The sequence below is a fragment of the Ailuropoda melanoleuca genome, chromosome 3 (genome assembly GCF_002007445.2).
Source record: "Ailuropoda melanoleuca isolate Jingjing chromosome 3, ASM200744v2, whole genome shotgun sequence".
NCBI classification, from domain to species: Eukaryota; Metazoa; Chordata; class Mammalia; order Carnivora; family Ursidae; genus Ailuropoda; species Ailuropoda melanoleuca.
The window spans coordinates 136,053,449-136,080,100 of record NC_048220.1 but is presented as its reverse complement, the minus strand read 5'-3'; the positions used below and the strand labels follow the sequence as shown (position 1 = coordinate 136,080,100).

The 26,652-nt window shown below is 44.7% G+C and overlaps 1 protein-coding gene across 1 annotated transcript in view; it reads left to right on the top strand.

The window, feature by feature from the left end:
* Positions 1-26,652, top strand: part of TRIO (trio Rho guanine nucleotide exchange factor) — a 347,159-nt gene that overhangs the window by 135,812 nt on the left and 184,695 nt on the right. The window contains 5 exon segments of the mRNA XM_034657080.1: positions 51-243; positions 2,750-3,262; positions 4,795-4,917; positions 9,071-9,262; positions 17,256-17,387. Of these exon segments, the coding sequence (XP_034512971.1) occupies positions 51-243; positions 2,750-3,262; positions 4,795-4,917; positions 9,071-9,262; positions 17,256-17,387 (1,153 nt within the window).

The window sequence follows — 26,652 nt, the reverse complement described above, 5'->3', positions numbered from 1 at the left end:
ACCAGAGAAAGACTGGCATGATTTAAACCTGTTTTTTTCTTTTTCTCTAGCGAAGAGGTTTGCAAGCGAGGATTTACGGTGATCGTGGACATGCGTGGGTCCAAGTGGGACTCCATTAAACCTCTGCTGAAGATCCTGCAAGAGTCCTTCCCCTGCTGCATTCATGTTGCACTGATAATCAAGCCAGACAACTTTTGGCAGAAACAGAGGACTAATTTTGGCAGTTCTAAATTTGAATTTGAGGTAACTTCCATGGGTAGCCAGACCAGTTAAACCGATAGGTGTGGTTTATTAAAAGTTGACTTTTTCCTCATTATTTTAGATAATAGATTTTTAAAACCACATATTAGATGGGAATTGCACATCTTACATACATATGGCATGTAAAATTAGTTATTGCATAAAACAACAAAATTCAGTTCATTTATCACATTACCCTACTGGATTATTTCACCCAAGAGTGATTTAGGTTTTAGTTCTCTTGGTTTTGGGTGGTGGGTCTGCTAAGGTGTAAGGCCTGTACCATAGAAAGAGGTTCCCTCTTCTCTTGATAAAACAGCTTCTGTCCAGGCAGCTTTATGTGGCCTCAGATTCATCATCATTGCCTTAGCCTTGGAAACAAGGCAATGTTAGGGAGAGAAACCCAACTTCACGTGTCTGGAAGAAACTGAGTTTTCACCTTGTCTTTGATAATGGAGAGAAAGATCTGTATTTCATGCATCAGTTCTCTCGTTTATGAAAAGGGAGATACTCCTTTAAAAACTATGCAGAGTTCTGAATTCAGCAGTGCATGAGGTCGCTGTCTCTCAGACGGCGTGTGAAGGAAGCCTCAACCTGCTGACTTCTGTTCCTTTCCACCCTCACCTCTCCTTCAGCTACCAAGGCTCTGCCCGGGCTTTGATGCAGTTAGTGTAAGGAGATGATCATGGGAAGAAAGTGTTCTGGCCAGCTTCAGACTTGATTCATGCCATATTCTGTAATAGAATGTTTTCTAATAAGATCTCATGATTGAGTAGCTTGTGCTGCTTCTAGCAAGTTTGCCCCAACAGTGGGTTTCAGTGAATGTATTCATGTGTGTCAAGGTAAAAAACAACAGTCGTATCAAGCACATCGCACACTGTTAATTCTTAAGCTCTGTGTTCCATGTTAACTTTCAAAGTGTTCTCATGTGTGCATTACTTGCGTTTTTAAATCTCGTGCCGTGGTACTGATTTTCAGTCTGAAATCTGAATTTAGTTTGAATTTGAATTTGAAACTGCATTCAAGAGATTTAGGTAAAAGATGAAACCAGTAAGCCTTTATCTTCACACAGCTAAGAAGTGACTTCGCATGACAGTTTATTGGGTCTTAATATTTTCTTGATGCAGAATTTAAAGTGTGTTGCTTTTAATTATACATGCATTAAGCAGAAACAATGGTTTAGTGATATGATGCACATAGGTGTTTGCTAGTCTAATTTTCATATCTTCCTCTGGGCCTTTAAAGTTACCTATACCAGCTTTTCTATTGAACTTATTGTCTCAGCATTGTTACCAGCCTCTCTCTGTGAAGTGATTAGTTCCGTGGACATTTTAAAAGTCTGGATAGATGAGACAGGAATGAACTTGCAGTCACATTGCAAGCAAAAGTGCCGGACTAGGAGCAGCCCTTCTTTCTAGCTCTGTTGCTTTTTGCAGGTTCTCATGCCAGCCAGCGTGGAGCTGATGCAGTTCTAGGTTTCTCTAAGGCTGGAGGTGACAGAGTTGGGGCTAAATCAGCCTTCCTGTGTTTTATTTTTTGGTTCTCAGGCTACAGATCTTTTTCCTTTAACTTTGTCTTTGCATTTAATGACCCTCTCCCACTCCCATGTTTTCCTTGAGGCACAATGTTGATAGTAATCCTGCAGCACATGGTGTAGGTAGGGTGAGGTTAAGATTTTTGCCTAGATTGAAAAGGACTAAAATTTGGTCACTGTTAGATTGGAATGTAGTGCAAATTGGAATGTACAACCCTTCTACTAGGAATTGTGGCAGATAATTGCAATGAATGAAACATTTCCTCTGTTTTTAGCTTTATGGCAAGAGCTTCTGCGCCTTGTCCGCTAACCTTTGTATATTTTAAAAAGTTTCAAAAAGTCATTCATATCCTGTCATCTGCTGCTTGATCAGAGGTAGAGGTCGGACAAGGTGAGCTGTGGTCATGGTCTAGTTGGAGCATGTTTGTCACTGACTAAAGAGCTCACAAATACGTGTCCTCAGAGGGAGGTGGCACTTCTCAGGGTTTTGGAAGCCCGTGAGCAAGACATTGGCTTGATTGCAGAGAGCAGGAGGCCTCTACAGAGTTCTCTGTTGGGAGTGAGATGGTAGAGTGGGCGGATGAGAGAGAATGCCTTGGTGAAAGTAAGATTTCTAACTCATCTGCTGTGTATTGTGATTTAAGACATTTCCCGGTTAATGTGCCTACAATAGCAGGTTAATTTCCACATTCTTGGAAAGAAATCTCATTTCTTTAGCTCTCATGAGATACATGTCCTATAATTTTAGGTATTCTAACTAGCGTGTTGTTCCAGCGGACTTCTCTTTCACTGCTATACTGGTAATGTTTCTTTCATCTACATTTGTTTTTATGGGGCCAGAACAAGGTATGTTTTCTGTAAAGAGATAACTTGCTTTATGTTTGAAAATCTGTAAGTAAGTATTGCACATTGCATTATGATAAGGCCACAGAAAATTGGTTCATCTTCTCATACATGATTTTTTTTCCCCTTAAGACAAATATGGTCTCTTTAGAGGGCCTTACCAAAGTAGTTGATCCTTCTCAGCTAACTCCCGAGTTTGATGGCTGCTTGGAATACAACCATGAGGAATGGATTGAAATCAGAGTTGCTTTTGAAGACTACATTAGCAACGCAACCCACATGCTCTCTCGGCTGGAAGAACTTCAGGACATCCTAGCCAAGAAAGAATTGCCTCAGGATTTGGAGGGGGCTCGGAATATGATCGAGGAACATTCCCAGCTGAAGAAGAAGGTGATTAAGGCCCCCATAGAAGACTTGGATTTAGAGGGACAAAAGCTGCTCCAGAGGATTCAGAGCAGTGACAGCTTTCCCAAAAAGAACTCCGGGTCAGGCAATGCGGACCTGCAGAGCCTCCTACCCAAGGTGTCTGCCATGTTGGACAGGCTGCATTCCACACGGCAGCATCTGCACCAGATGTGGCACGTACGAAAACTGAAGCTGGACCAGTGCTTTCAGCTGAGGCTGTTTGAGCAGGACGCTGAAAAGGTAAAGGAGCAGAGGGAGGGAAGTTAAAATGAGACAGGGAGGGCTTCCTGGACCGTTGGGTCCCAGCAGCCAGAGGGGCTGCTTTGGTCGGGAGAGAGGGCGGAGGAAGAGTAAGGCACACTCACGGCGTTGGTTCACTCCAGCGATCTGCCCTCAGTTTGCCTTCCAGCTTCCCTCGTGGTGCAGGCCAGGGCTATTTTAGGAGCTTTGAGTTCTTAATTACTGACAGTTTGGTTTAGCATGCCTCTGAGATAGACGAGAAGGATATCTTGAGTTAAAGGAGTGAAAGCTTTGTAGAACTGATATCATTGGAAGTAGTAATTATGTAGGTATGTGTTTTGCCCCTAGCTACTGCTCCACTCTTATAAAGCCAGTGACAGAACACCATTCTGATCTATTATTGACCATGCTTTTAAAATAAAAGATGAATAAGGTGTTAAAAAGAATAGCTTCTGGGAAATACTGGCATTGATTACGTATGGCCTTATTTTATTCTCATGCTCCAGACAAAACAGCTGGTTCAAGCGGATGCTTGTGCTACCAGCTGACTGCTTTAGCAGTACGGAAACAGGACACTTAGAGGGCTGTGTTGCAAGCCATGAACACGGGTGAATTGATCACTCTTAATTTGAGCTCACTGAATTTTTTTCGCAGGAGAATATTTTCTAAAGTTAAAAAAAAAATCTACATCACAAATCTTTGATACAAAAGGACCTTTCAAACAGTGGCAATCCACCACTGCTGTTCGGCAAGCTTGTAACCCATCAGTGTACTTATGTTTAAAGAAATGCCTTGTCAAAGACACTGGAAAAATCTTCCTTTCAATGACTAGAATAAACAGGTGACTGTCTCTGGGATTCTGGTTCAAGTCATGATACCAGTCCAAATAATGATAGTTATTTCTTTTTTGCTTCCATGTTTTTCCTTGTGAGCAACATAATTGACATCCTTTTCCAGGTAACATCTGTATTGAACCTTGAGAGAGGTGTCATCATTTAATTTTTTTCCCAGCCCTTTCTATTTTTATGGTAAATTTTATTTGCATTTGCACAGTTTTTAAAATACTGTTTGCACTAAAGCATATATGATCCCATAGTAGTCCGTGGAATTGCTGTCAGTAAGTAATCTGTGGGCGTAGCAGAACCCATTGAGATCCTGTAAGTCCCTCATGTCACCTGATAGGTCTTTTATTGAGGAGCAGTGTGGCCAGTCAAGCAGTTCATTATAGCAGGGAGGCTGGGTTGAGAGTCAAAGATTAGTTTTAATTAGCCTGGGGGATTTGAATACCGCTCTTTCCCTATCTGCTCCTTAATTCCTTATCAGTCAAAGAGAACCCATGAGATAAGACTTTCTTGTAGATTGTGCAAGTTTCGAACAGCTGACTCAGAAGTCAAGGATCTTTTGGACCCAAATGCCTGAGAGGTTGTCAGAGCAAAGACACTGCCCTTGATTGGCTTGGCCCTGTTCCTGAGCCTGTGCCAGTCATCTGTCTTTCTGGGGTGATTTCAAATTGTCTCTTTTCATTCTGGTAGATGTTTGACTGGATCACACACAACAAGGGCCTGTTTCTGAACAGCTACACTGAGATTGGGACCAGCCATCCTCATGCGATGGAGCTCCAGACACAGCACAACCACTTCGCTATGAACTGTATGGTAAGACACCGTCCGAACAGATGTGTTTTGTATGTGAGAGGATTCTAGCAGATGGGAGGGATTTACGCAGATGGTGTCCCAGCCGTCTGCCAGGAGGCCATGTGGGGCCTTCAGAGTAACTGGTGGTGGTAGCAGCTGACCTCCGAGCGTGCAAAGTTCCTCGTGTTAGCAGTATCTAGAGCTTCTTTTAAGTTTTAAACAAACGAAAATGTGAAAACAAGCAAACACACCAGTGAAACTTGAACCAGTTTCTTGGCCAGTTGAACAGGGATGATTTTGAGGCTGGTTCCTGTGCTGTACCTCTTAGGAGGCTGTAGGGGCTCCGGAAAAGCTGCTCAGTGGCCACATGGGTGTTCTGAGAAGAGCTGCCGTCAATTTGCTGGCTGCCCTTCATGAGGAAGAAATAAGCCAGCCTGCCTGCTTTCTACCTCAAGGACATACTCCAGTTCTCTTAAATCATGAGATTTCCCTCCAAGTTGAACTGAAGTACTAGGGTCTGGACATAGGCCATGCCTGGAATACCCTGGCTCTGCTTGAGGTTGATGCACTTGACTCCCTTGGCCTGTTGAGACCAGTGTTGTGTTGTTGTAGGACCATTAAATAAAAGAACAAAAAAACAATTCTAAATAGTACTTTTGTTACATTTTTGGGAGTTGTTAATATAAAATAAAACACTGTGTTGTTCTACAGGATATATTTTATTTCTGTAGATAGTTAACCTTCTAGAAATTTCCTTTTCAGGGACCAGGAGTTTGGTTTGGACTTTAAGCTGGTCTTATGAGAATTAAACACTCTTGGGCCTTAACAACACTTGTTACAGAGCATTGAAGCAGTACGAAGACAGGGTCTTTGTTTAAATTAAGTCAGTAAGATGCCATTTAATTAAAGTTTGGACAGCCGAGTGCTCCAGTTTAGGTAGTTTCAAAGATAACATCTAGCAATGAAATTTTTGTAGTAGACTCCATCAAAAAAGTTTGGTATCTGTTCTAGAGTTTGAGGTAAGAGAATTTCTGGTTTAAAATTTCAAACCTGGGCACAGGCTAAGGGGAGCCAAAGTGTTACTTTTGGAGGAACCGTCTTAGAATTTCTTCCTAAGAAATTTTTACCAATTCTTCAAGCTGTTATGAAACTGCAGCTAATGGTGGAAGGCGTTCAGTCCATTGTATCACATACTATAAAAACAAGAAATACTAAAATATATTTTAGAAAAATGAGAACAGAAAACACCCCCCCACCCCCAGCATTATTAGTGGGACACGTAGGATTGAGAAAATGGGAAGTATGGTATAGAAGACAGGAGCACGGGGCGGGTTAGGAATGCGGAAGTTTCTAATCCGAGCCTTCCAGTTACCATGTGACTTTGGGCAGTCTGTTCACTCTCTGCAAGCCTCAGTTTCCTAATCTGTAAAGTGGGGATTATATCTGCCTTCCATGGAGTTCCATAATTTTATTTCCTCTGCATATGTAAAACACTAAGATAGTGCTAAATGCATACTAAGTACTTGATAAATTGTAATTATTAACAGTCATGTTATCACCAATTGAAAACATTGTTAAAATAAACTCTTAAAAATATGGGTGATGTCCTTTTTTTTTTTTTTTGGTTTAAATCTGTTTTCTGGTTCCTTACAATAAACTTCTGTTACTTTTCTAAGTTAAAGTTTGTTTTTTTTTTTTTTTAAAGATTTCATTTATTTATTTGAGAGAGAGCAGAAGTTGGGGGAGAGGGAGAAGCAGGCTCCCTGCCGAGCAGGTAGACCGACATGGGGCTCCATCCCAGGACACTGGGATCATGACCTGAGCCGAAGGCAGACACTCAACCCACTGAGATACTCAGGCGCCTCTCTAAGTTAAAGTTTTAATTGGAAGAGCATGGTAACCTTGTGCTGTGGTGGATGGCAGCTGCCAGGAGAGTTTCCAGGCCTGTCCGGCCCCTTGTCTTCCACCCCTCCATGAGGGCTTGCTACCCAGCGAGGACATTTCTTTATGCTGATCAAGGGCCTATTAGCTGTCAGCCCTTTCTTGTACTTCCCAGAGTGTTTTAAACATTTTTTGACAAAATGAAAATGCTAACTATCAACAGGCAAAGTTGACAGTCCCTAAAGCACGTTGAGGGATGCCAGCGATTCTGCTCATTGTACTATCACAGATACTTTTAAAAAGCTGTGATGAGGGTGCATGGGTGGCTTAGTTGGTTAAGCATCTGCCTTCGGCTCAGGTCATGACCCCAGGGTCCTGGAATGGAGCCCCATGTTGGTCTCCCTGCTCCAGCAGGGAGCCTGTGTCTCCCTCTGCCCCTCACCCTGCTTGGGCTTCCGCTCTCTCTCTGTCTCAAATAAATAAGTAAAATCTTAAAAAAAAAAAGCTGTGATAACTAGAGGTAGGTACGTTAACAGAGGGAATTCTCTATCATCATGTTTGCATTTAGGTTGTTGATCGGGTGCGTGCCACCACGTTCCCTTATCTGTGTAGTCAGTGATGAAATCACGGGAAGCATATAATCCACACACCCTCCATGCACAGTACAGTTTGAGGATCTGAGAGTGCTGCAGGACACGGTGACAGAGTCTTGGTGGGAATGAGTCCCCTCAGTGGTTCCCACAGTGGGGCCGTCTGAATGGAGAGCCCTGCTCTGGATTCTAACAGAGGGCATTGCATATGCCCTTCCCAGCACCTTTGGGGTTGGTCTTCCTCTTTAATGATACAAACAAAACAAAGATTAGTGATTCTAGCCACTGGCAACTAGAGGGAGAGAACACATATGGGAAGGAGAGGCATTAGTTTTGACTAAAGGATATTAGCTAGAGCATTATTGCCATGAGAGCCCAGGAGGCCAGTTTCCCACTGACCGTGGCCTTGGCTAACTGTCACAGCTTCGCAGGTGCCCTCTCTCCCTGCCACTTTAGACACTGGTCGTCTGTTAGCTGATTCTAGCCTGCAGGTGCGCCCAGAAAAGGAGCTCAGAGGCTAAAGTCTGTGGCTCTCTAATCCTGGAGTGACACCATCTAGTTTTTATTTGGGTCAAAGTGGAAAGAAAAAAATGAGTAGGAGATGGTATAAAGGAAGAATGGACAAGTGTGTTCTTCAGGGGGCTCCCTGGGTGGGCTGCAGACGAGGTGACCGTGAGGAGGCGGGCTCCCTGGGTGGGCTGCAGACGAGGTAACCGTGAGGAGGCTGTGTGGGGTATGTGCGGTGGGAGAGGAGCCTAGAGGACCATGGCGAGAGGGGAGAGGAGGCAGGAGAAAGGGAGAGAGGTTTGGACAGGTTGGGTAATTAGATTTAGCGGCACAATTGGGAGGAGACAACGAGGTGTCTATGATTTTGGGGGACCCATCAAGGGGAGTAATGTTGTGATGAAGAAGGACAAAACTGGGGTGTGCTGAAGGCGTGCGTTCCCCACCGCTGCCTCTACTGGACTAACAGCCTCAAAGGTGACAAGGCAGAAGGGAGCATAACAACGAGAACTAGTTGAGGGACGAATGTGTACTTTTTTTCAGCCTCACACTGTTAGTTTTGCAGTAAACTAGGGGCTTGAAGATGGGCATTTCCACAGAGTAGAAAACTTGACTGAAAGTTTGCACACAGCCATGTTCCCATTTTTGCCTCAGTTCCTCTTCCATGGAGCAAGTGGATCCGTCTGCAGAGGATCCTCTCTCGGCCCCACACAGACAGCTTGGGCTCGTGTAGACGGGAGAGCTTGTTTCCACACAGAAACGGCCTGTGGTTGCTCAGTGTGTAGCATGCGGTTCCTGGGTTCTAGTTAAAACCGGCAGTGTTGGGTTTTCTCAGTTCTGGGTGACTGCTTCTCGGTAGGCTCGCCATCTGGACCCTTTCCAAGATTCGAAGCCAGCGAGTGAGTACGAGTATATTTGTGTGCCCACTTGTGTACTTGATTGCTTTGTGCCCACCAGTCTGCCTCTCAGCGCGTTGATTCGTAATTTTGCAGTTGTGAAAATAGAAATTGAAACCAATATTTAGAGTTTATGGAAATCAGACAGCAAATATGTACACTGTTCTATACCAGGTGATTCTGTTAAAAATAGAACTGAAGTTAGTGGGCTGTGTTTCAGAAAGTGCTGTCATCCACGGTTCCTACAAGGAAGCCTCTTGTTTGCCTTCCCCTGACAGCCCTCTTTCTCTCCCCCTTTCGCAGAACGTGTATGTAAATATAAACCGCATCATGTCGGTGGCAAATCGCTTGGTAGAGTCTGGCCACTACGCCTCTCAGCAGATCAAGCAGATTGCGAATCAGCTGGAGCAGGAGTGGAAGGCATTTGCCGCAGCCCTGGATGAGCGGAGTACCTTGCTGGACATGTCCTCCATTTTCCATCAGAAGGCTGAAAAGGTCAGTGCCTGGGACCCGCGGCCCGCAAGACGGTGACCAGAACGTGTTCTCCCCCAGTACCCTCCCAGCCCGCAGCCAGATCCCAGGGGGACTTTTGTGTGCGACACCTAACAATGCTTAAGAACGTGAGCTCTGAAGTCAGGCAGCTGTGAGCTAAAACCCCAGCTCTCTGACCTTGTGCTGTGTGATCTTTGGCAAGTTACTTCACCTCTCTGTTCCTTGGTTTTCTGAGCTGTAAAGTGGAAGTAAAAGTATCTACTGGAGAGGAGTGTTTTCTCATGTAAATGAGATAATTCACATTAGGTAGTCTGTGTATACAGTAGGTACTATACTGTGTATACAGTAGGTACTAATCAGTGGTAGCCACTGTTCTTTTTCCCTCTTCTCCCTTCTCCCCACTCTCCTTCCCCTTCCTCCTCTCTCTTCCTCCTCAGTACTGTCACTTTAGTATTCTGGTGGGTGCTTTGGCAGCAAGTAACAATGCCTGAGTATTAGGTGTAAATATCAGGGGTTTGCTTTGCTCACAGAATAAGAAATGGCAAAGTCTAGGGAGTTCTAGCCATCCAGCGATGTCAGGGCTGGGGTCTGTTCCTCTGGGGTTGCCTTGGCCTTCCTGTCACGGCCACATGGATGCTGCCACAGCCCCTGCACCTCAACCACGGTGTCCACTGTAGTCAGGGATGGTGATGCCTGTCACTTTTATCAGGGAAGCATTCTTTTCAGGAGGTCCCTCCATCCCAGCACACCTCGCCTCCATTCCCACTGACCAGGAGTGGGGTGCAGGCCCATGTTCTAGCTCCCCGGGAGGGTGGGAAAAGGTGGATGTGGCTTCTTACCCTCCACAGAGGTAGACAGGCCCTGCCAGCAGGGGCTAGGGTTGAAAAGTGGCTTTTGGGCGGGTAGCTTACAGTGTCTTTCACATTTATGAAATTCTTTGTATGGATTCAGACTTCGCATCGGCTTCATTTGCTGATGTGCTGGTCACAATACTTGAAGAGGTAACATACCATGTACGCCCGTAACACTCCCCACACCTCTGCAGTCCTCCAGCGAGCTTGCTTGAGCAAACACTCTAAAGTAGCACAAGGGAAGGGCTTGCTCGTGACTCAGACTTTAGTAGTGGAGAGTGTGCTGGGCAGAGACATAGCTTTTCCAGTTGTGGAGAAACAACACGGGAACTTTTAGCCGCTAGGAAGACATATGGGGAAGAAGCGAGTGGTTGCCTTATTTTAAGGGAGAAATATTGATAGGGAGAATTTTTTGGTGTTGGGGGGAGAGTACATTCCTACGGATCTGTACTGATGCTGCTAAGAAGGAAATAGTATCTCTCTGTAATCTAGAAACAGTCCCTGTTGAGGAGTGAAGTCAGTAAAAGTAAGATGAAGGTCCCAGCTTGCCCAGGGTTTTGGCAAGGCAACGAGAACGTTGCACAAGACCCTAATTAGCAGTGATCTCAACTCTAGAAACCTTTCAAGTGTGAAGCAAGAGAGGAAACTAAATGGAGTATAAAGAGAAAAAAGTCTTAGTAGCCTCACGTGAAAGCTGTGAGGAGGGACTTCCAGGTTCCATAGTTAGATTTTCACCTTCCTAAACTTACGCATTTAATTGGCTTTATGATAAAGAATAAAAAAAAGCTGGGGTGACTGGGTGGCACAGCGGTTAAGCGTCTGCCTTCGGCTCAGGGCGTGATCCTGGCGTTATGGGATTGAGCCCCACATCAGGCTCTTCTGCTATGAGCCTGCTTCTTCCTCTCCCATTCCCCCTGCTTGTGTTCCCACTCTTGCTGGCTGTCTCTATCTCTGTCGAATAAATAAAGAAAATCTTTAAAAAAAAAAAAAAGAATAAAAAAAAGCTCACACACAAACACAGGTTTTTAAAAAAAGTAATAGGAACCCCCCTTCAGCAGAAAACAGCACCCTGCTCACCTCTGCTCCCTATCGTTGCCCAGAGTAGTGGTGTACTGCTCCCTGGACATCACTGCGGGTGGGAGGATGAGCCGTCTGTCCCTGTACAGAGGTCATCTGGAATGGTAACATATTATGGGGTGCAGCGACCCCTGGAAGTACAAGGGTGCAAATTGGTAGTGGGCTCTCAGAAAGTTCCGTGAAGATGATATAAATAAATGTGAGACAGGACAACCTATGTCGTTTAATGGCAGAGAGTGAAGCATTGTAACACACAGAGAAAATCTCTTTAATAAACAAGGTAGGATTCAGAATTGTAAATAAACCCTGAAGTTGAATGCTATTCTGACCTGCTTGAAAATAATCTAGAAATGTGAGTGGCATGGGACATTCTTTTCCTCCAAAATTTTTTTCAAAAATTTCAAACATGCAGCATCAAAAGAGCCTGGGATGTTTTTGTTTGGCTAAGATGAGTAACTGTAATTTATGGATTTGAAGGAAACTAAACTAGATGAATACATTATTGAACACAATTTTGTGGGATCCTTGGTAAACTGTAACAGTGCTTGAGGTCTCTGCATGTGTCTCGTGGCCAGAGAAGAGGCCAGACACAAGCATAGGGACAGAGGGGCCTGGTGAAGAAAGGGCCCAGCATCTCTGATGGACCTCGACCGCAGCCTGCCCAGGCAACTGAAATGTGCAGATGGGACGTTAGAATGTGTTCAGAGTGTCTTTAGTCTCAGGTGAAAATGTATTGGGAATCTTACCCTTCACTGAACAAAAGTAAGATCCTTGAAATTCTGACACATGAAGGAAGATCACATCTACTCAGTACTTTTCCTCTTCCCGGGGGGACAAATAGCTCACCTTTGGGCTTTTGTTAAAGCGCTTTGCTTTTCAGTTATGCTTAAGCTGTTTTCATAAGCTCAATGGAGAGAGGACCAGAATCTTGGACGTCGTAAGTTAGGTTGCCCTCTTAGCCACCTCTTTGAACCCCATCCAGACATATCAGTAAGAAATGAAATCTGATTAGGAAGGCATGACGCTCCACTATGGGACCCCATGGTTGCTGGTTTTACCCAAGGAAGCAGCCTTCCTGTAAGGATTCGAGCTCCCAGCTGGGGAGACGTGTGCCCTGAACTGCCCAGCCACGCTCCTCTGCGGCCTCAGTGGGTGTTCTGGGGTTGCTGTTCACTTGTGGTTTTACAAACATCAGTCTTGAGGTGCAGACTAGATGAGAACATTGCACAGACAGCATGCCTTCCGCAGACGTCTCGGCCGTTCATTTGCTCTCAGGCCCTTGCCTCCAGGGACGTTATGTATGCAATCAGAATCTCCGTTTGCAAGCTTGGAGACAGGACCACTGGTCTGGCAGTCTCACTGGGACATGGTGTACAGGGGCTCCAGCCTTCACTTTTTTTCATCATGTGACATGTCCATTGGATGGTCTCTTCATACGAAGAAGCTTTCATAACTAATGTTATTAGAGTTACATTTTTATAAAACAAGAGAAAGTAATTTTACTACACCTTTGCATCTCCAGTTTTTACTGTTAAAAAAAAAAAAATGACCTGTGGTGTGAGGGTGATCTGGCTGCGACATCTGTCACCCCACTGATTGTTAGGGTTGATCCAGCTGATCTGGCTGGCGAGGCGGGTTTCCCCCTCCTCCGTCGCCGCTCCACGTGTGTCCCTCCCGGAGCTGCACACTGCGCCCAGGAAGGTGACCGTTCCCGAAAGAGGAGGATAGTCTTCGGTCAGGAGCACATCAGTACCTATGCTTTCCTGCTAGAAACCCCCGCACTGACCCTCAAGGGCCATTTGCGGGAAGGAGGGTAGTCAAACTTCGAGACTTCCAGCACATCCAAACGAGGTGGTGTGTGTGGCAGTCTGCCTTTCTAAAAACAAAACAAAACAAAGCTCTAGAGCCGCACTGTCCATTATGGTAGCCAGTCACCCACACGCGGCTGTTGAAATTACTTAAAGTTTGTTAATAAGATGTGGTAAAAGCAAATTAACATTCCCTGCAGTGTCCACATTATGGCTGCTGGCTGCTGTACCAGACAACACAGAGACATTTCCATCACTGCAGAAAGTTCTATAAGTGCTGTTGAAGGTATACCTTTACAGTGAGCCTTAAATCTGATTACCTCATTTGGTCCATGAGTTTGAGAGCCTCTACAGTTTGATAATAGCCAAAAATCAAGTAAGAGCCAGTATCTGTCTGTATAGTGCTCTAGAAGTTTCAGAGCTCTCTAACACAAAACGTCATTTCATCTTGAAATCAGCCCAGTAAAGTAGACGGGGCTGGTGGTATTATTGTCCTTATATTGTACTTGGGGAGTGATTTGCTTAAGTTGGGACTTCTGTTGAGGTGTGTGACAGTTTTTTAGTTCCTGATATAATAGAACACTTTCACAAACAAAGCACTTAGGTTAATGTCCTTATAAAACTTCACTTCCCATAAAAATTTTTATAGAAATAACATTTATGGTAAACGTGACTTATCCTAGTTATCTGGATAATTTTATCCTAAGTCTGGGTTGAAACTCAGAGGAAAATAGTACTTCAGTATTCCTTTCTGAATTTTTAAGGCAAATAATGCACATGTAATTGTTCCCATTTTATTGGTGTTTTAGATTATTAAAAGTATAGGCCTAATAACTCTTGGCTTGTGGACAGAAACAAGATTCTCATGGAATAGAAAGGAACTGGAATAAATACGTATAAAAATAAAAGAAAATGTTATTAATGAGAACAGGTTTAAGGCACGTGATCCCTGGCATATTCTAGTTCAAATTGAACCTGTCTCCTCCATGGTACTGTGGTGGTCCTGTCAGAGCTTGGGATAGGACAGGCTTCTCCCTCCTGTGACCTCCTCGGGCAGAGAAGGGAGCCCATCTCCCTTGGAGGATCCAGGAAAGAGGGCATGCTGATGACTACTCATGGAGCAGAAATGAAGAAATAAAAAGGACAAGTAGTTAAGTATAAGTTACTTTACTATAGGCAAATATAAAACTTCTAGGGTAATGCTTTCTAGAAATGAAAAAAAAAATGAAACTGAAATAAAAGAACTCTGACATTTGAGTTCATATGTATATTAAACATGTAGGTGTGTGCAGCTATAATTTTAAATTTATAGTTTTGTCAAAGAAGAGAAAATCCCTCTAAATATTTGAAAAATTTGCATTCTAGGCAGTTTCTGTCTCTTTGTCTCCTAAATCAGCTAACCACCCATGGTCAGCTGTGCCCCCTCATGAGCCCTGGTGGGGGTGGGAGGTGGGTGGCAGGAGGCGGAGCAGGCCAGAGAGCTGAGCCGCTCCCAAATTGGAAGCCCCCATTCTCTCAGCGTTTGGAAAGTAGTGGAATAAATGGTTATGAAAACAAATCTAATTACTTATTCAAGCTCTCCTGTTAAAGCTGTATGTATTAGTTACTCTGCCCTCAACTGCTCGCCTCAGTTTTGCAAACTGGCCGAGCCAGACTCTTCATCCTGTATTCAGCTACACTTTAAAAAAGTCACCATTCTGCTGAACATCAGAATTCCCAGTTCTATAGCCAGCTCCTGATTTGAATTCATGGAGAAGCATTGAATTCTCTTGCCCTCTCCCGTCTTTACCCTCAGCCTCACTGGATACTGTGTGTTCACATATTTTGGGCATATAAAGCATCAGAGACTAAATTGGCTGCTCTGATTTCGCTGGAGTATGGTAGCCACCGTATGCACTGTCCTTTACGGAGTGCATAGTCCCCATATTTCTCAAGATGGTGATAACGTGCAGGGGCTGCGGGTGGAGACGGTGAAATGCAGTAGAGTGGTCAGAGAAGTTTGGGGAATGAACACCAGGCTGCCCCCCTTGCCCATCCACAATCCACGTCATCATATTAAAAGGCTCTGGGAGATTGTGTTCCATATAGGTACCTGTTGAACTTTGCCACCAGGATGCCATTTCCTTGGGGAAAACCTGTTAGCACCCTCTTTTTCGGCTCTCTGGTTGGAGATTTCTGCCCTGTGGAAGTGGGTTCAGACTCTGGGTATTTAGCCTTTTAGAAAGCATTCAGGGCTTAGAGCTTGCCCTCTGGAGTCTAGAGTTGCCATCTCGTAACAAGAAGACAAATTATGCTGCACAAAAGTCCTGAGAAACCATGCCCAGGTTTATTTCTGTCATTGGGATACTTGAACCCTGTGATTTGAGATGTGCAGAATCCTTTCTCCACAAGATTTCCTCATGGCAAGCCATCCTTCTCTGTGTATTTAGGAATTGGCCATATTTTTTTCCAGGTAAGTGTAATCAATACCCTTTCCAGATACTTGAAGAAATTGTAAGTTACTTTTATTACAGGCATATATAAAACTTTTTGTTCTCTTTACTGGTTGCTTCAGAAATTGGATTTGAATATATTTTAATAGTCATTTTGATAGTGATACATGAGCCGGACACTTCTGTTTATCTTGTGATATTATATAATTGAAACTTGTTTCCACCCTGTTATATCAGAAGCATTTTCGCTTCTTCTAAAGAATATGTGGTAACTCTGCCTTGGGTGTGCTGCCATGGCCTCGTGCAGGAGCAATTAATTGCTGACTTGACCTGATGATTTATTAATGATGGTGGTTAACCTGAGTCAATTCATATTTGAGAAAGGTTTACAGTGATTCATGTTAAATGCAGTCATGGAAGAGGGGTGAAATTGAGATCAAGAATACTTCGAGTCATTCAGCTTGACCCATTTGGCATTTATAGAATGCTCCACACAAAAAATCCCCAGAAATATGCGTATGTAGTCACACATGTATGCATGCGGAGGGGGAGAGATGTAAAGTAACTTTATTCCTACTTCTCTTACCCTGATGGTGTTCGGAAGGCACCATAAGAAAGGATATTTCCCTGTGCTGGGGTTGGTTGAAGCCATCAGATGCTATCATATGACGCATAGTGCCCTATGAATTGCTTTCAAGCCCTAAGGTTTGCATACAGATATTTTTCTGAGCCAGTATGTTAATAATAAACAAGTTATTACTTGCCCATTTTAAGTTTCTAAAAATATCATAATTGCAAGGTCACTGTCCTGTGTATTTTAAGATAATCCTAGCACATTTCCTGTCTGGCAGGTCAGTCACCCAATTTTAAATAGTCACTCTCTGCATTCCCTGGTTAACGTAGAAAGATGCCAGGGAATGAGAGTAAAAGAGGTGAAGCCCAGGGAAATGTGTCCATGCCTCTTTGGCATTAGTGAGTTAATATCTTGACTCAGGCCATCTGCTGCTTGCCTTTGACACTTAAACCTGTGATGGGTGCTGATAGGCTCTCCCTGGGAATTCTGGCAGTGATTTCTCCACTATTGATGAATCCTGGGGCTGTGGGGATGGCAGGGGAGAAAGTTGAGGAGAGGTTGGAATGGCGGTCCTCAGCAGAACTGCAGCTGAGACTCTTCTCTTCTTGTTTACGTGCAAAGTGGAGAAGACCTCTGAGTGAGTCCACCACCTCCCTCAGCTTTCCCGTGGGCTCAGTGGGTACGGCTAAGGCATTTGGGTGGCCTTCATTTAGTCTTTTCCATTTCTGTGCATATTTGCTTTTGAAAAGGTAGAAAAATGGGCCTCCTGCTTTTCCTCTGTTCAGGTGAAGGACTCCAGATACTCGGCCTTCTGGTAGCATCCAGGTGTTAGAGGAAAGCAGGAAGGCGGGACCGCAGCTCCTGGCAGAGGCCGAGATGCAGGGCCGCCAGGCTGCTATGCCTCCCACGATTAGCAGCGCAGGGCGGGTGGCATCCCTGGTTCAGAGGGGGGCTGGGGAATTAACCAGGAGGCCCCAAACACAACGCAGGGCGCAGTTGCTCCAGATTCGCTGCTGGCTGTGGGCCGTCATTTCAGCCCTGCTCCTGCTGGAACCTGTGCTCAGGGGTCGAGTCAGGAATGGTTTGAGGGCTCACATCAGTGCCGTCTGCGAGGGAGATTCCACCATACTGCGTTCTTAGACTGTCTCTCAACCACCCTAATTTCAAAACCATGTTAACAGAGTATCTACTTCTCAATATAAACTGCCATTGATAGAAATAATCTTTTTTTGTTTGTTTGTTTAATCTTCCAAGTATATGAGCAACGTGGATTCGTGGTGTAAAGCCTGTGGTGAGGTAGACCTTCCCTCAGAGCTGCAGGATCTGGAGGACGCCATTCATCACCATCAGGGGATATATGAGCACATCACTCTCGCTTATTCTGAGGTGAGCCGGCAGTCCCACCTGAGATAGAAAGCAACAGTTTTGTATCCTACCAGAACCTGGAGAGAAAGAGTGCAGTTTTGTCGAGCCCAGAGACAGCTTGTAGGTTCTGTGGTGAAGTGCAGTTCGGTTGTGACTTTTGAACGGTGTGTGTGCTAGGGTGGGGGGTGGGACTCCTGTCAAAGAGGGTGGTCGGCAGTGAGCAGACTTCTCCTGGCCCTGTGATGTTTGTGCATTTCCTCTAGAGTGCTTGTATTTTCATCTGCTAGAGTAAGTGAGATTCCAACTTTCTGGCCTGCATGCACTTAGGAAATACATGTTTTGTGTGCTATTCAGTCTAGTTGAACTCAATTTAATTTTCCTGAAAGAAACTTTCTACAAAGGAGGGAAACCTGATACTGCCTCATGTTCTAGATCAAAAAGCACACACTGTTTTGTTTTGTTTTTTTAAAGATTTATTTATTTGAGACAGTATGCATGAGCTGGGGGAGGGACAGAGGAAGAGGGAGAGAGAATCTCAGGCACACTCAATGTTGAGCGCGGAGCCCAATGCAGGGCTTGAACTCACAACCCTGAGATCATGACCTGAGCCAAAACCAAGAGTCAGATGCTCAACCAACTGAGCCACCCAGGCGCCCCCAAAAAACACACACTGTTTGAAGCTACTAGCTGTTACAGAAATCTAAGTATAGCATTTTCTTTATTATTTTAAGGTAAATGATTTCTTTACCATATCCCTGTCTTATTTTCTGCCCCCTTTCTCTGGGCCTGTTTTTTTTTTTTTTCCTATTTTATTTTATTAATTTTTTTTTTTTTTTTAAGAGAGAGAGCGCTCATGCGCACACAACAGGAGCGGGACAGAGGGAGAGGGAGGGAGAAAATCTTAAGCAGGCTTTGTGCCCAGTGCAGAGCCTGATGCAGGGCTTGATCTCACTACCCTGAGATCATGACCTGAATTGAAATCAAGAGTTGGACGCTTAACTGACTGAGCCACCTAGGCGCCCCTGGGCCTGGCTTTTTTGTGAGGACTTTATGGGATCACTTATTTCATGTTCACAACTCTGGGACACATGTCCTTGTTGGCCATGCTGTTACAAATGAGGAGACCGAGGCTCAGAGATGAAGTGACTTGTGCCAGGTCAGCTCCTGGAGGAGGTGGAGCAGAGACGTGCAGACAGCCTGACCTCTGCCTCCTCATCCGTGGCGTGGTCGTCAGACCAGTCTACCTTTGGGAACAGGTTAAATTCCCAGAGGGAAGCCGGTGTGCATGCCTGTCTTCAGCAAGGTGTCCCCCATTCTGCCTTCATCGTGGGTGTCTACAGCCATGTATGCTGAGATGAAAGATCACCGGAGACTTGAGTAAGAAATACTGCAAAACCCCTGGCAGAGGGCAGGGCACAGAGTGGATGCTCAGTTTACCCTTGTCTTCCTTGATTGGAACTACAAACACCTTGTCAAAGTCGTAGGGAAGAAATCGTAGGCCATTTGCCTTTCAGTCTGGCACTTCCTTCTTCACCAAGCAGCGGCCCCTCTCCTGTCCTTGGGGCTGGGTCTCCTGATCCCTTAGTGTCCTTGGGTGAGTTGAACGATGTACGCAATGCCTGTGATATTTGCTTCAGAATGTGGTCGCACCTCCTGCCCTGAAGGTTGAAATCTACATGTTTGTTTTTCTGCTACCTTTTTATCCAAAAGATCCCCCCCCCCTTTTTTAGCACTGTTTTATTTTGTCCATGGAATTTAAAAGAAGTCCACTCTGTGTTATGCTTCTTAATTTTGCACCCAATGTATTTTAGTTAATTTGATTATCTGATTTATTAGGAACTATATAAATATTAGTGATAGCCTTTTTACTTTTGTTAGTTTGCTTATCTGTTTATTTAATTTTTAGCATGGGAAGGAGGGCAGAGGGAAAGGGAGAGAGAGAATCTTAAGCAGGCTTCATGCCCAGTGAGGAGCTGGATGTGGGGCTTGTTCTCATGACCCTGAGATTGTGACCTGAGCTGAAATCAAGAGTTGGACGCTCAACCAACTGAGCCACCCAGGTGTCTAGTGATAGCCTTTTTAACAGTAGAAGTGAAAGTTGAACAGATCTGTAATTTTTTGTCACATTAGTTCTTGAGGATTATTGTGAGTTCCGAAAAAACATTAGTACCATCTCTAGGCATTGTCTGATTTTGACCTGTAATAAAGTGAGTGACTGTTGCCCACTGTGTAACTGGGCCTTCACTCATCTACTTACTAATGGTTTTCTCAGGAACTGCGTTTTGATTGCTGTGGTAGGTTCCAGACCCCTGTGGGGTTGAATAGCTCGCTCATAAGGTGCTCGGCAGCAGCCAAGCTACAGTCTTTGCTAACATGACTTATGTCAGAGTCAGCCTGACCTGACCAGTGTCATCCTCTGGCTACGTTGGCCAGTTCAGTCTGCCTGTTGCCCTTGCACTTGTAGCAAAGTACATAATTCTGTCACCACTACCTTCTATAGGAATGGGGCACCTTGACTTGGGAACTTACGTTTACTTATGGTGCTGTTTCATTAGCTTTTATATTGGTACCGAAGTACCAATGACATTTTTCAAAGAGCTGGAACAAACAGCCCTTAAATTTGTGTGGAACCGGAAAAGGCCCTGAATCGCCAAGGAATTGTTGAAAAGGAAAAACAAAGCTGGGGGCATCACGTTGCCTGATTTCAAGCTATACTACAAAGCTGTGATCACCAAGATAGCGTGGTACTGGCACAAAAACAGACACATAAATCAGTGGAACAGAATAGAGACTCCAGAAATGGACCCTCGGCTCTATGGTCAACTAATCTTTGACAAAGCAGGAAAAAACATCCAGTGGAAAAAAGACAGTCTCTTCAATAAATGGTGCTGGGAAAATTGGACAGCTATATGCAAAAGAATGAAACTTGACCACTCTCTCNCAGACACACAGACCAATGGAACAGAATAGAGAACCCAGAAATGGACCCTAGCCTCTTTGGGCAACTAATCTTTGACAAAGCAGGAAAAAACATCCAGTGGAAAAAAGACAGTCTCTTCAATAAATGGTGCTGGGAAAATTGGACAGCTATATGCAAAAGAATGAAACTTGACCACTCTTTCACACCATACACAAACATAAACTCCAAATGGATGAAAGACCTCTGTGTGAGACAGGAATCTATCAAATCATAGAGGAGAACATAGGCTGTAACCTCTTTGACATCAGCCACAGCAACTTCTTTCATGACACATCTCCAAAGGCAAGAGAAACAAAAGAAAAAATGAACTTGTGGGACTTCATCAAGATAAAAAGCTTCTGCACAGCCAAGGAAACAGTCAAAAAAACTAAGAGGCAGCCCACAGAATGGGAGAAGATATTCGCAAATGACAGTACAGATAAAAGACTGGTATCCAAGCTCTACAAAGAACTTCTCAAACTCAATACACAAGAAACAAATAATCAAATCAAAAAATGGGCAGAAGATATGAACAGACACTTTTCCAATGAAGACATACAAATGGCTAACAGACACATGAAAAAATGTTCAAAATCATTAGCCATCAGGGAAATTCAAATCAAAACCACACTGAGATACCACCTTACGCCAGTTAGAATGGCAAAAATGGACAAGGCAAGAAACAACGAATGTTGGAGGAGGATGTAGAGAAAGGGGATCCCTCTTACACTGTTGGTGGGAATGCAAGTTGGTACAGCCACTTTGGAAAACAGTGTGGAGGTTACTCAAAAAGTTAAAAATTGGGCCACCCTATGACCCAGCAATTGCAGTACTGGGTATTTACCCCAAAGACACAGACGTAGTGAAGAGAAGGGCCATATGCACCCCAATGTTCATAGCAGCATTGTCCACAATAGCTAAATTGTGGAAGGAGCCGAGATGCCCTTCAACAGATGACTGGATTAAGAAGATGTGGTCCATATATACAATGGAATATTACTCAGCCATCAGAAAGAATGAATACCCAACATTTGCAGCAACATGGACGGGACTGGAGGAGATTATGCTAAGTGAAATAAGTCAATCAGAGAAAGGCAATTATCATATGGTTTCACTCATTTATGGAACACAAGAAATAGGGAGATCAGTAGGAGAAGGAAGAGAAGAATGAAGGGGGGGTAAATAGAAGGGGGAATGAACCACGAAAGACTATGGACTCTGGGAAACAAACTGAGGGCTTCAGAGGGGAGGGGGTGGCAGATTGGTATAGGCTGGTGATGGGTATTAAGGAGGGCACGTATTGCATAGAGCACTGGGTGTTATATGCAAACAATGAATGAATCATGGAACCTTGCATCAAAAACTAAGGATGTACTGTATGGTGACTAACAATATAATTTAAAAAATAAAAGTTTTAAATAATTTGATGGCAAGTAAACTGCTTTTCAGGCTGAGGGATTAAACCACAATTTTTAGCCTAAAAACATGTTTGCCACAGAGCTATAGATTCAAGGAAGCAGTAACTTCACAGTGAAAATGAACAGAAAAGTCTTTCAGTAAAACAGAACAAACTTTCCCCCCTTTTAAATTAAAGTTTGAAATAGTTTCAGGCTATAGAAAAGTATTAGAATAGAACAGAGAGCTCCCACATTCCCTTACCCAGATTTCCCAGTTTTTCACATTTTTCTGCATTCGCTCTGTCGCCCCCTCCCTGCACCGCTCTCTGCCGTCAGCACATCAGCTGTGCTGCAACACACCCATCCCTCCCCCAGACCCGTTGGTGTTTCCCACGGTTCTCACTATGCCTGGTCCAGGGCGCTGTCCAGCAGCATGCATTACACTTAGTGGACACATGTCGTCGGTTTCCTTCACGGTGGAACATTCTTTAGTCTTTGTGACAGTGTCAGAGAATTAGGTTCCTTCGTTCTGTAGGGTGACCTTCAACCTCCTGCCCATCCATCCAGTTTTCCTCCTGTGCAGATGAAAGCCGAGTGTCACAGCAGGGTCATAGGATGCTGACCCCTCCCATCGCTGGTGATGTTAACCTTGACCCCTTGGGAGGTTAGTGTCTGCAAGGTTTCTCCAGTGCAAAGTCATCATTAAAAAAATTTGTGAAAAGTCATCATTAAAAAAATTGGGTTTTGAGGAGCATGTTGTGGGAGATACACTGATAAGTGTTTCTCATCAGACTTCCCATGGCCTTGGCACCCCTGGTGCTTCTTGCCCTTCTCAGCTACCACTACGATGGCTGTCTGGCAGCCAGTATTCCTTCTCTACTTATTAGGGGGTCTACTACTGTGAGGAAGAACTTTATTTCCTACTTATTCATCGTTTCAGTATGAATTTATGGTATATTCAACGGTTATAATCTGATACTGTATTTTGGTGCTTAAACTGTCCACATTTAGGCAGCAGGACCCCCTTTTTGTGTGTGGTTTTTTCGTTGGCTTTTGGTTTTTTTAACGTCCTTATCATTATTTGGGCATGTCCTTACTTTCTGGTAAAATGTTCCCAGGCTCGTGTGCTTTCCCTGCCTCATCCCTGGGATCCGCCGTCTCGCCTAGGAGGACTTGCAGTCATTGCGTTGTGTGGGGTTTAGAGACAAAGATGGGGCGCCGGAGCGCTTGTTTGCTTGTGGGGCGTCAGGGCTTCCAGGCGCTCGGGGCAGTCAGGACACCCTTGTACACGGCCGTGTACGTGTGCAGCCGTGTGCTCTCCACCTGGGACTGCTGCTGTGTCTCGCAGCGTCCGTGTCAGTGGGAAAGATCCACGTGTCCGTACCGGCGCTTCCGTTCCTAACCCAGTGCGTCAGGGCTCTTTCCAGCCTTTCCCTTTCTGTGCTTATAAATTCCTTCTGGGACGACGAGAAGCCTGGCTCCCTACACCCTCAGCTCTATTAGCTGTTGGTTCAGTGAGAGTATTTTCTCCGTCCGCCCGGTCTCCTCGTCGCTTTGTCTGGCTTCTCTGTGTGCGTCTCTCCCCCAGCCCCCGGGATCCTCAGAAAGCCCTGCAGGGACGCCTGCGTTGGCGCTGCCACCCTTCCTGCCTCGGACCTGGGCGCCATTTCCTCCGTGCCAGGAGGGGAGCGGAGGGAAGATGGGAAGGGAAGAGCCGCTCTTGATATTCAGGTGGTTTTTCCTTCCCTGAATCAGTGGTTTTCTAGCAGCAGGGTGCTGCTTTAAAGCAGCTCCTCGTCGCCGCCCGAGACGTGGAGAGTCTCCGTCCGTGTTTAATGGCTGTCCTGGCGGATCCGGCGCCTGCCCTGCGGAGGCTTAGGCGACCGCACGCCGGCAGCCGGTCCTTACCCTGTGTCGGCGTCGCGATCCACGCAGGAGGCGCTCCCCCCAGGGCTAACCGTGAGCCAGCCCCCGCCGGGGCGCGCGGTCCTTGAGCAGGGACATGTGAGAGCGGGCCTTTGCTCGTCCTTTCTCCTTTCCTCTCACTTTCCCTTCTCCCTCCCATAATTTTTTCTTTAAACAGTGTCTGCAGTTTCTAGTCTCTGATGACACCGGTTTGCTGTGGGAAATCTTCCCAGCGTTTTTTTCCCCAAAACCCAAACACCTGCTTTTCAGTGTTTTAATGAGCCCCGTACCGTGGTGTTTCTGTGTGATTTAGCAGCAGGAGCACACATGTGCCTCGTAAACACACGCTTGCTTCCGCTCACCGGCTTTGGGGCTAACGTCATCTGGTGTAGTTGATCACAAGACAGGGAAGCAACAGACACGTGTTGGGTAAGCTGTACTTTTAGAAACAGCATGGAGAGTACTCATTTTTAACATTTTATTTTTAAGCAAGCAAACTCATCAACTACCTTCCCCACAAACTAAATTTGTACAGATGACTTTTATCTCAGCACGCTTGTGTGGTCACGCAAACTTAAGCGCTGAATGTTTGAGTTGTGCAGTGAGTGTGCACCTGCTGACCACTGTGGCTGTGTGTAGCGATTCGTGGAGCAGGAGGAAGGGAGACGGCAGGTGGGCTTTGGCTGCTCTTATTTGCTGTGATGTCAGGGTTTCGTTTCTGTTTTAGTTTCTCAGTTTAGCAAATGTGCTGACATATTGCACACTTCAGTAGGGCCTCATGGAAGTGACTGGTTTGCTGCCCAGGAAGCTGGTCGGCCTCCTTTTGTAAGGCACTATATACGTGGGTGATGGCATGATTAGTGTTAACAGCTTGTGAGAAAAACAGACAGCAAAATGAGTCACCTTGATAGTCAACTTAATAAAAGCATACGTCTTTGGTGTATGTGGAAGCTCGGCGACCTTGCTATAGAGGAACTTCTATATAGCGGTTGTTCAAAGCCTCATTAAGTATTGCAGCATCGCTGTTGCTAGCAGTGTGGTGGAGTCAGCGTTTGGCGCAGCGTCAGAGGTGACAGACCACACAGCAGTCTCTGCATATCCCTAATCTTGAAGTCTTGCAAGGGCTTGAAGTATGAAGGAGTAAAAAATGGCAGGCCCAAGTACAATCTACAGAACAGCCATGTTCTTTGCACAGACCTAACTTAACCAATTGGGCTGCTCCAGCAGTTTCCAGTTTTCATCTTATCTTGGTTTTTCCTTTCTGATAATCCCATGTGGAGGTATGAGAGTCAAACATGGTTAGATTGATCTGGTTTTGAGTAAGAAACCTAATAGCTGAAAGATCTAGAAAACTGCCATTAGAGGACCATCCTAAGAACTTGGCCGGGAGCAAGAACCATCATCAGAGGGGAGCCAAAAAATCTGAAGGCAAGAATGTTGCCTGTTCTTTCTCAGGAGGCCTCCCTGATGCGTGGGAAAATGCCGCTGCCAGTACGGACATTTCAGAAGGGTCATTGGCCTCTGTGACTGGTAGGAGCTTCTTAGCGTAGGCGTCTTACGATAGGTTTAACCTCCTGATCCAGGGAGGAAGTGTTCCTGTTTGGCCGAGGACCATCGACCCAGCTACGGGACATGCGGACCCATCGTCACTCTTTCCTGCTTTATTAGAACTTTGATTTCAGAATCATTTCAGCATGAGTCGGAAAGGATAGTGGTGGCCATGAAGCCATTCCCAGGCTTAGCGTGGAGTTGTGTGCTCTGCAGGCCGTGGCAAGCCCTAAGCCCTGCAAAAAAAGTCAAAACAAATTGTGTTGGTTTGAGTTGTTGCAAGTGGTGCAACTTGTTTCATGAAAGTTTTGAAGAAGGACCAGTGTTTCTTCCCTGCATGCTAAGTGTAGTCATTTCTGATCATGCCTTTATATATTTTGTGTATTTTGCTTATTTGGGTTATATCTGGGGAATAACATTTCCTATCATTTTTAGATATAAACCAGCACATTTAGACCTAATGGACATATTGTAGGTCATATGTGATCTTTGGGTGGTGGCTGGCAGTTTCTGCAACTGTAAGCAAAAATCTCCAGGTACTATCCCTTTCCTTTGATCAGAGCAACCTTCTTACTTTGTGCACGTGAGGAAGATTCCTGGTGGAGTCTCTTAACTCTAATCTGATTTATGGGAAATGTAGAGCACCAAGTACCAGAAATAAGAATAGGCAAATCTCCGTGAGGTGTGGTGGAACACACAGGAATCCAGATCTTACCAAGCTTACAAATCTTACGTGGAGTTTGATTAAAAGTAAATATTCAAGGGACAGCTGGGTGGCTCATTTGGTTAAGCGTCTGCCTTTGGCTCAGGTCATGATCTCAGGGTCCTGGGATTGAGCCCTGTGTTGGGCTCCCTGCTCAGCGGGGAGCCTGCTTCTCCCTCTTGCCCTGCCTCTCCCCCTGCATGCTCGCTTTCTTTCCCTCGCTCTCAAATAAATACAATCTTAAAAAAAAAAAAGTAAATATTCAAGAACCAGACCATTATTTTAGATTTTTAACAGTTAAGAATTTTCATTTGTCCTGATTTAGTTATTAGAACATATTAGTCATGCATTTATAGAACATTAGTCTTTGTAAAATGTAATTTGCACTATGTGTGAAGTCCTCAAGCACTGTATTCCAAGAAAAACAGAGGGCAGAACCTGAAAAAAAAAAGAGCCAGTTTGATTCTTTCAAAAATTACGGAAGTCCTGCTTTTAGATAGTAAAGGTTGATGTTCTTTTTTGCAGCTATTGTCCCTTTGTGAGAGACAGGGTTTGACTGCCTGAAAGCTAGAAAAATATTTTTAGACAAAACATATAACTTCAGTAAATTAATTCACCTGGTTCTGTGGTTAAGAAATTTAGAACTACCTCACATAGTGTAAACGTGGGCTATTTGTTTCGGTACTTAAACTATATAGTAGTATTTGGGCTGCTGTATACTTTTCAGTGTCTTTCATTATTTCTTTTCTGGTGATTCTGTACCAGAGAATCTTT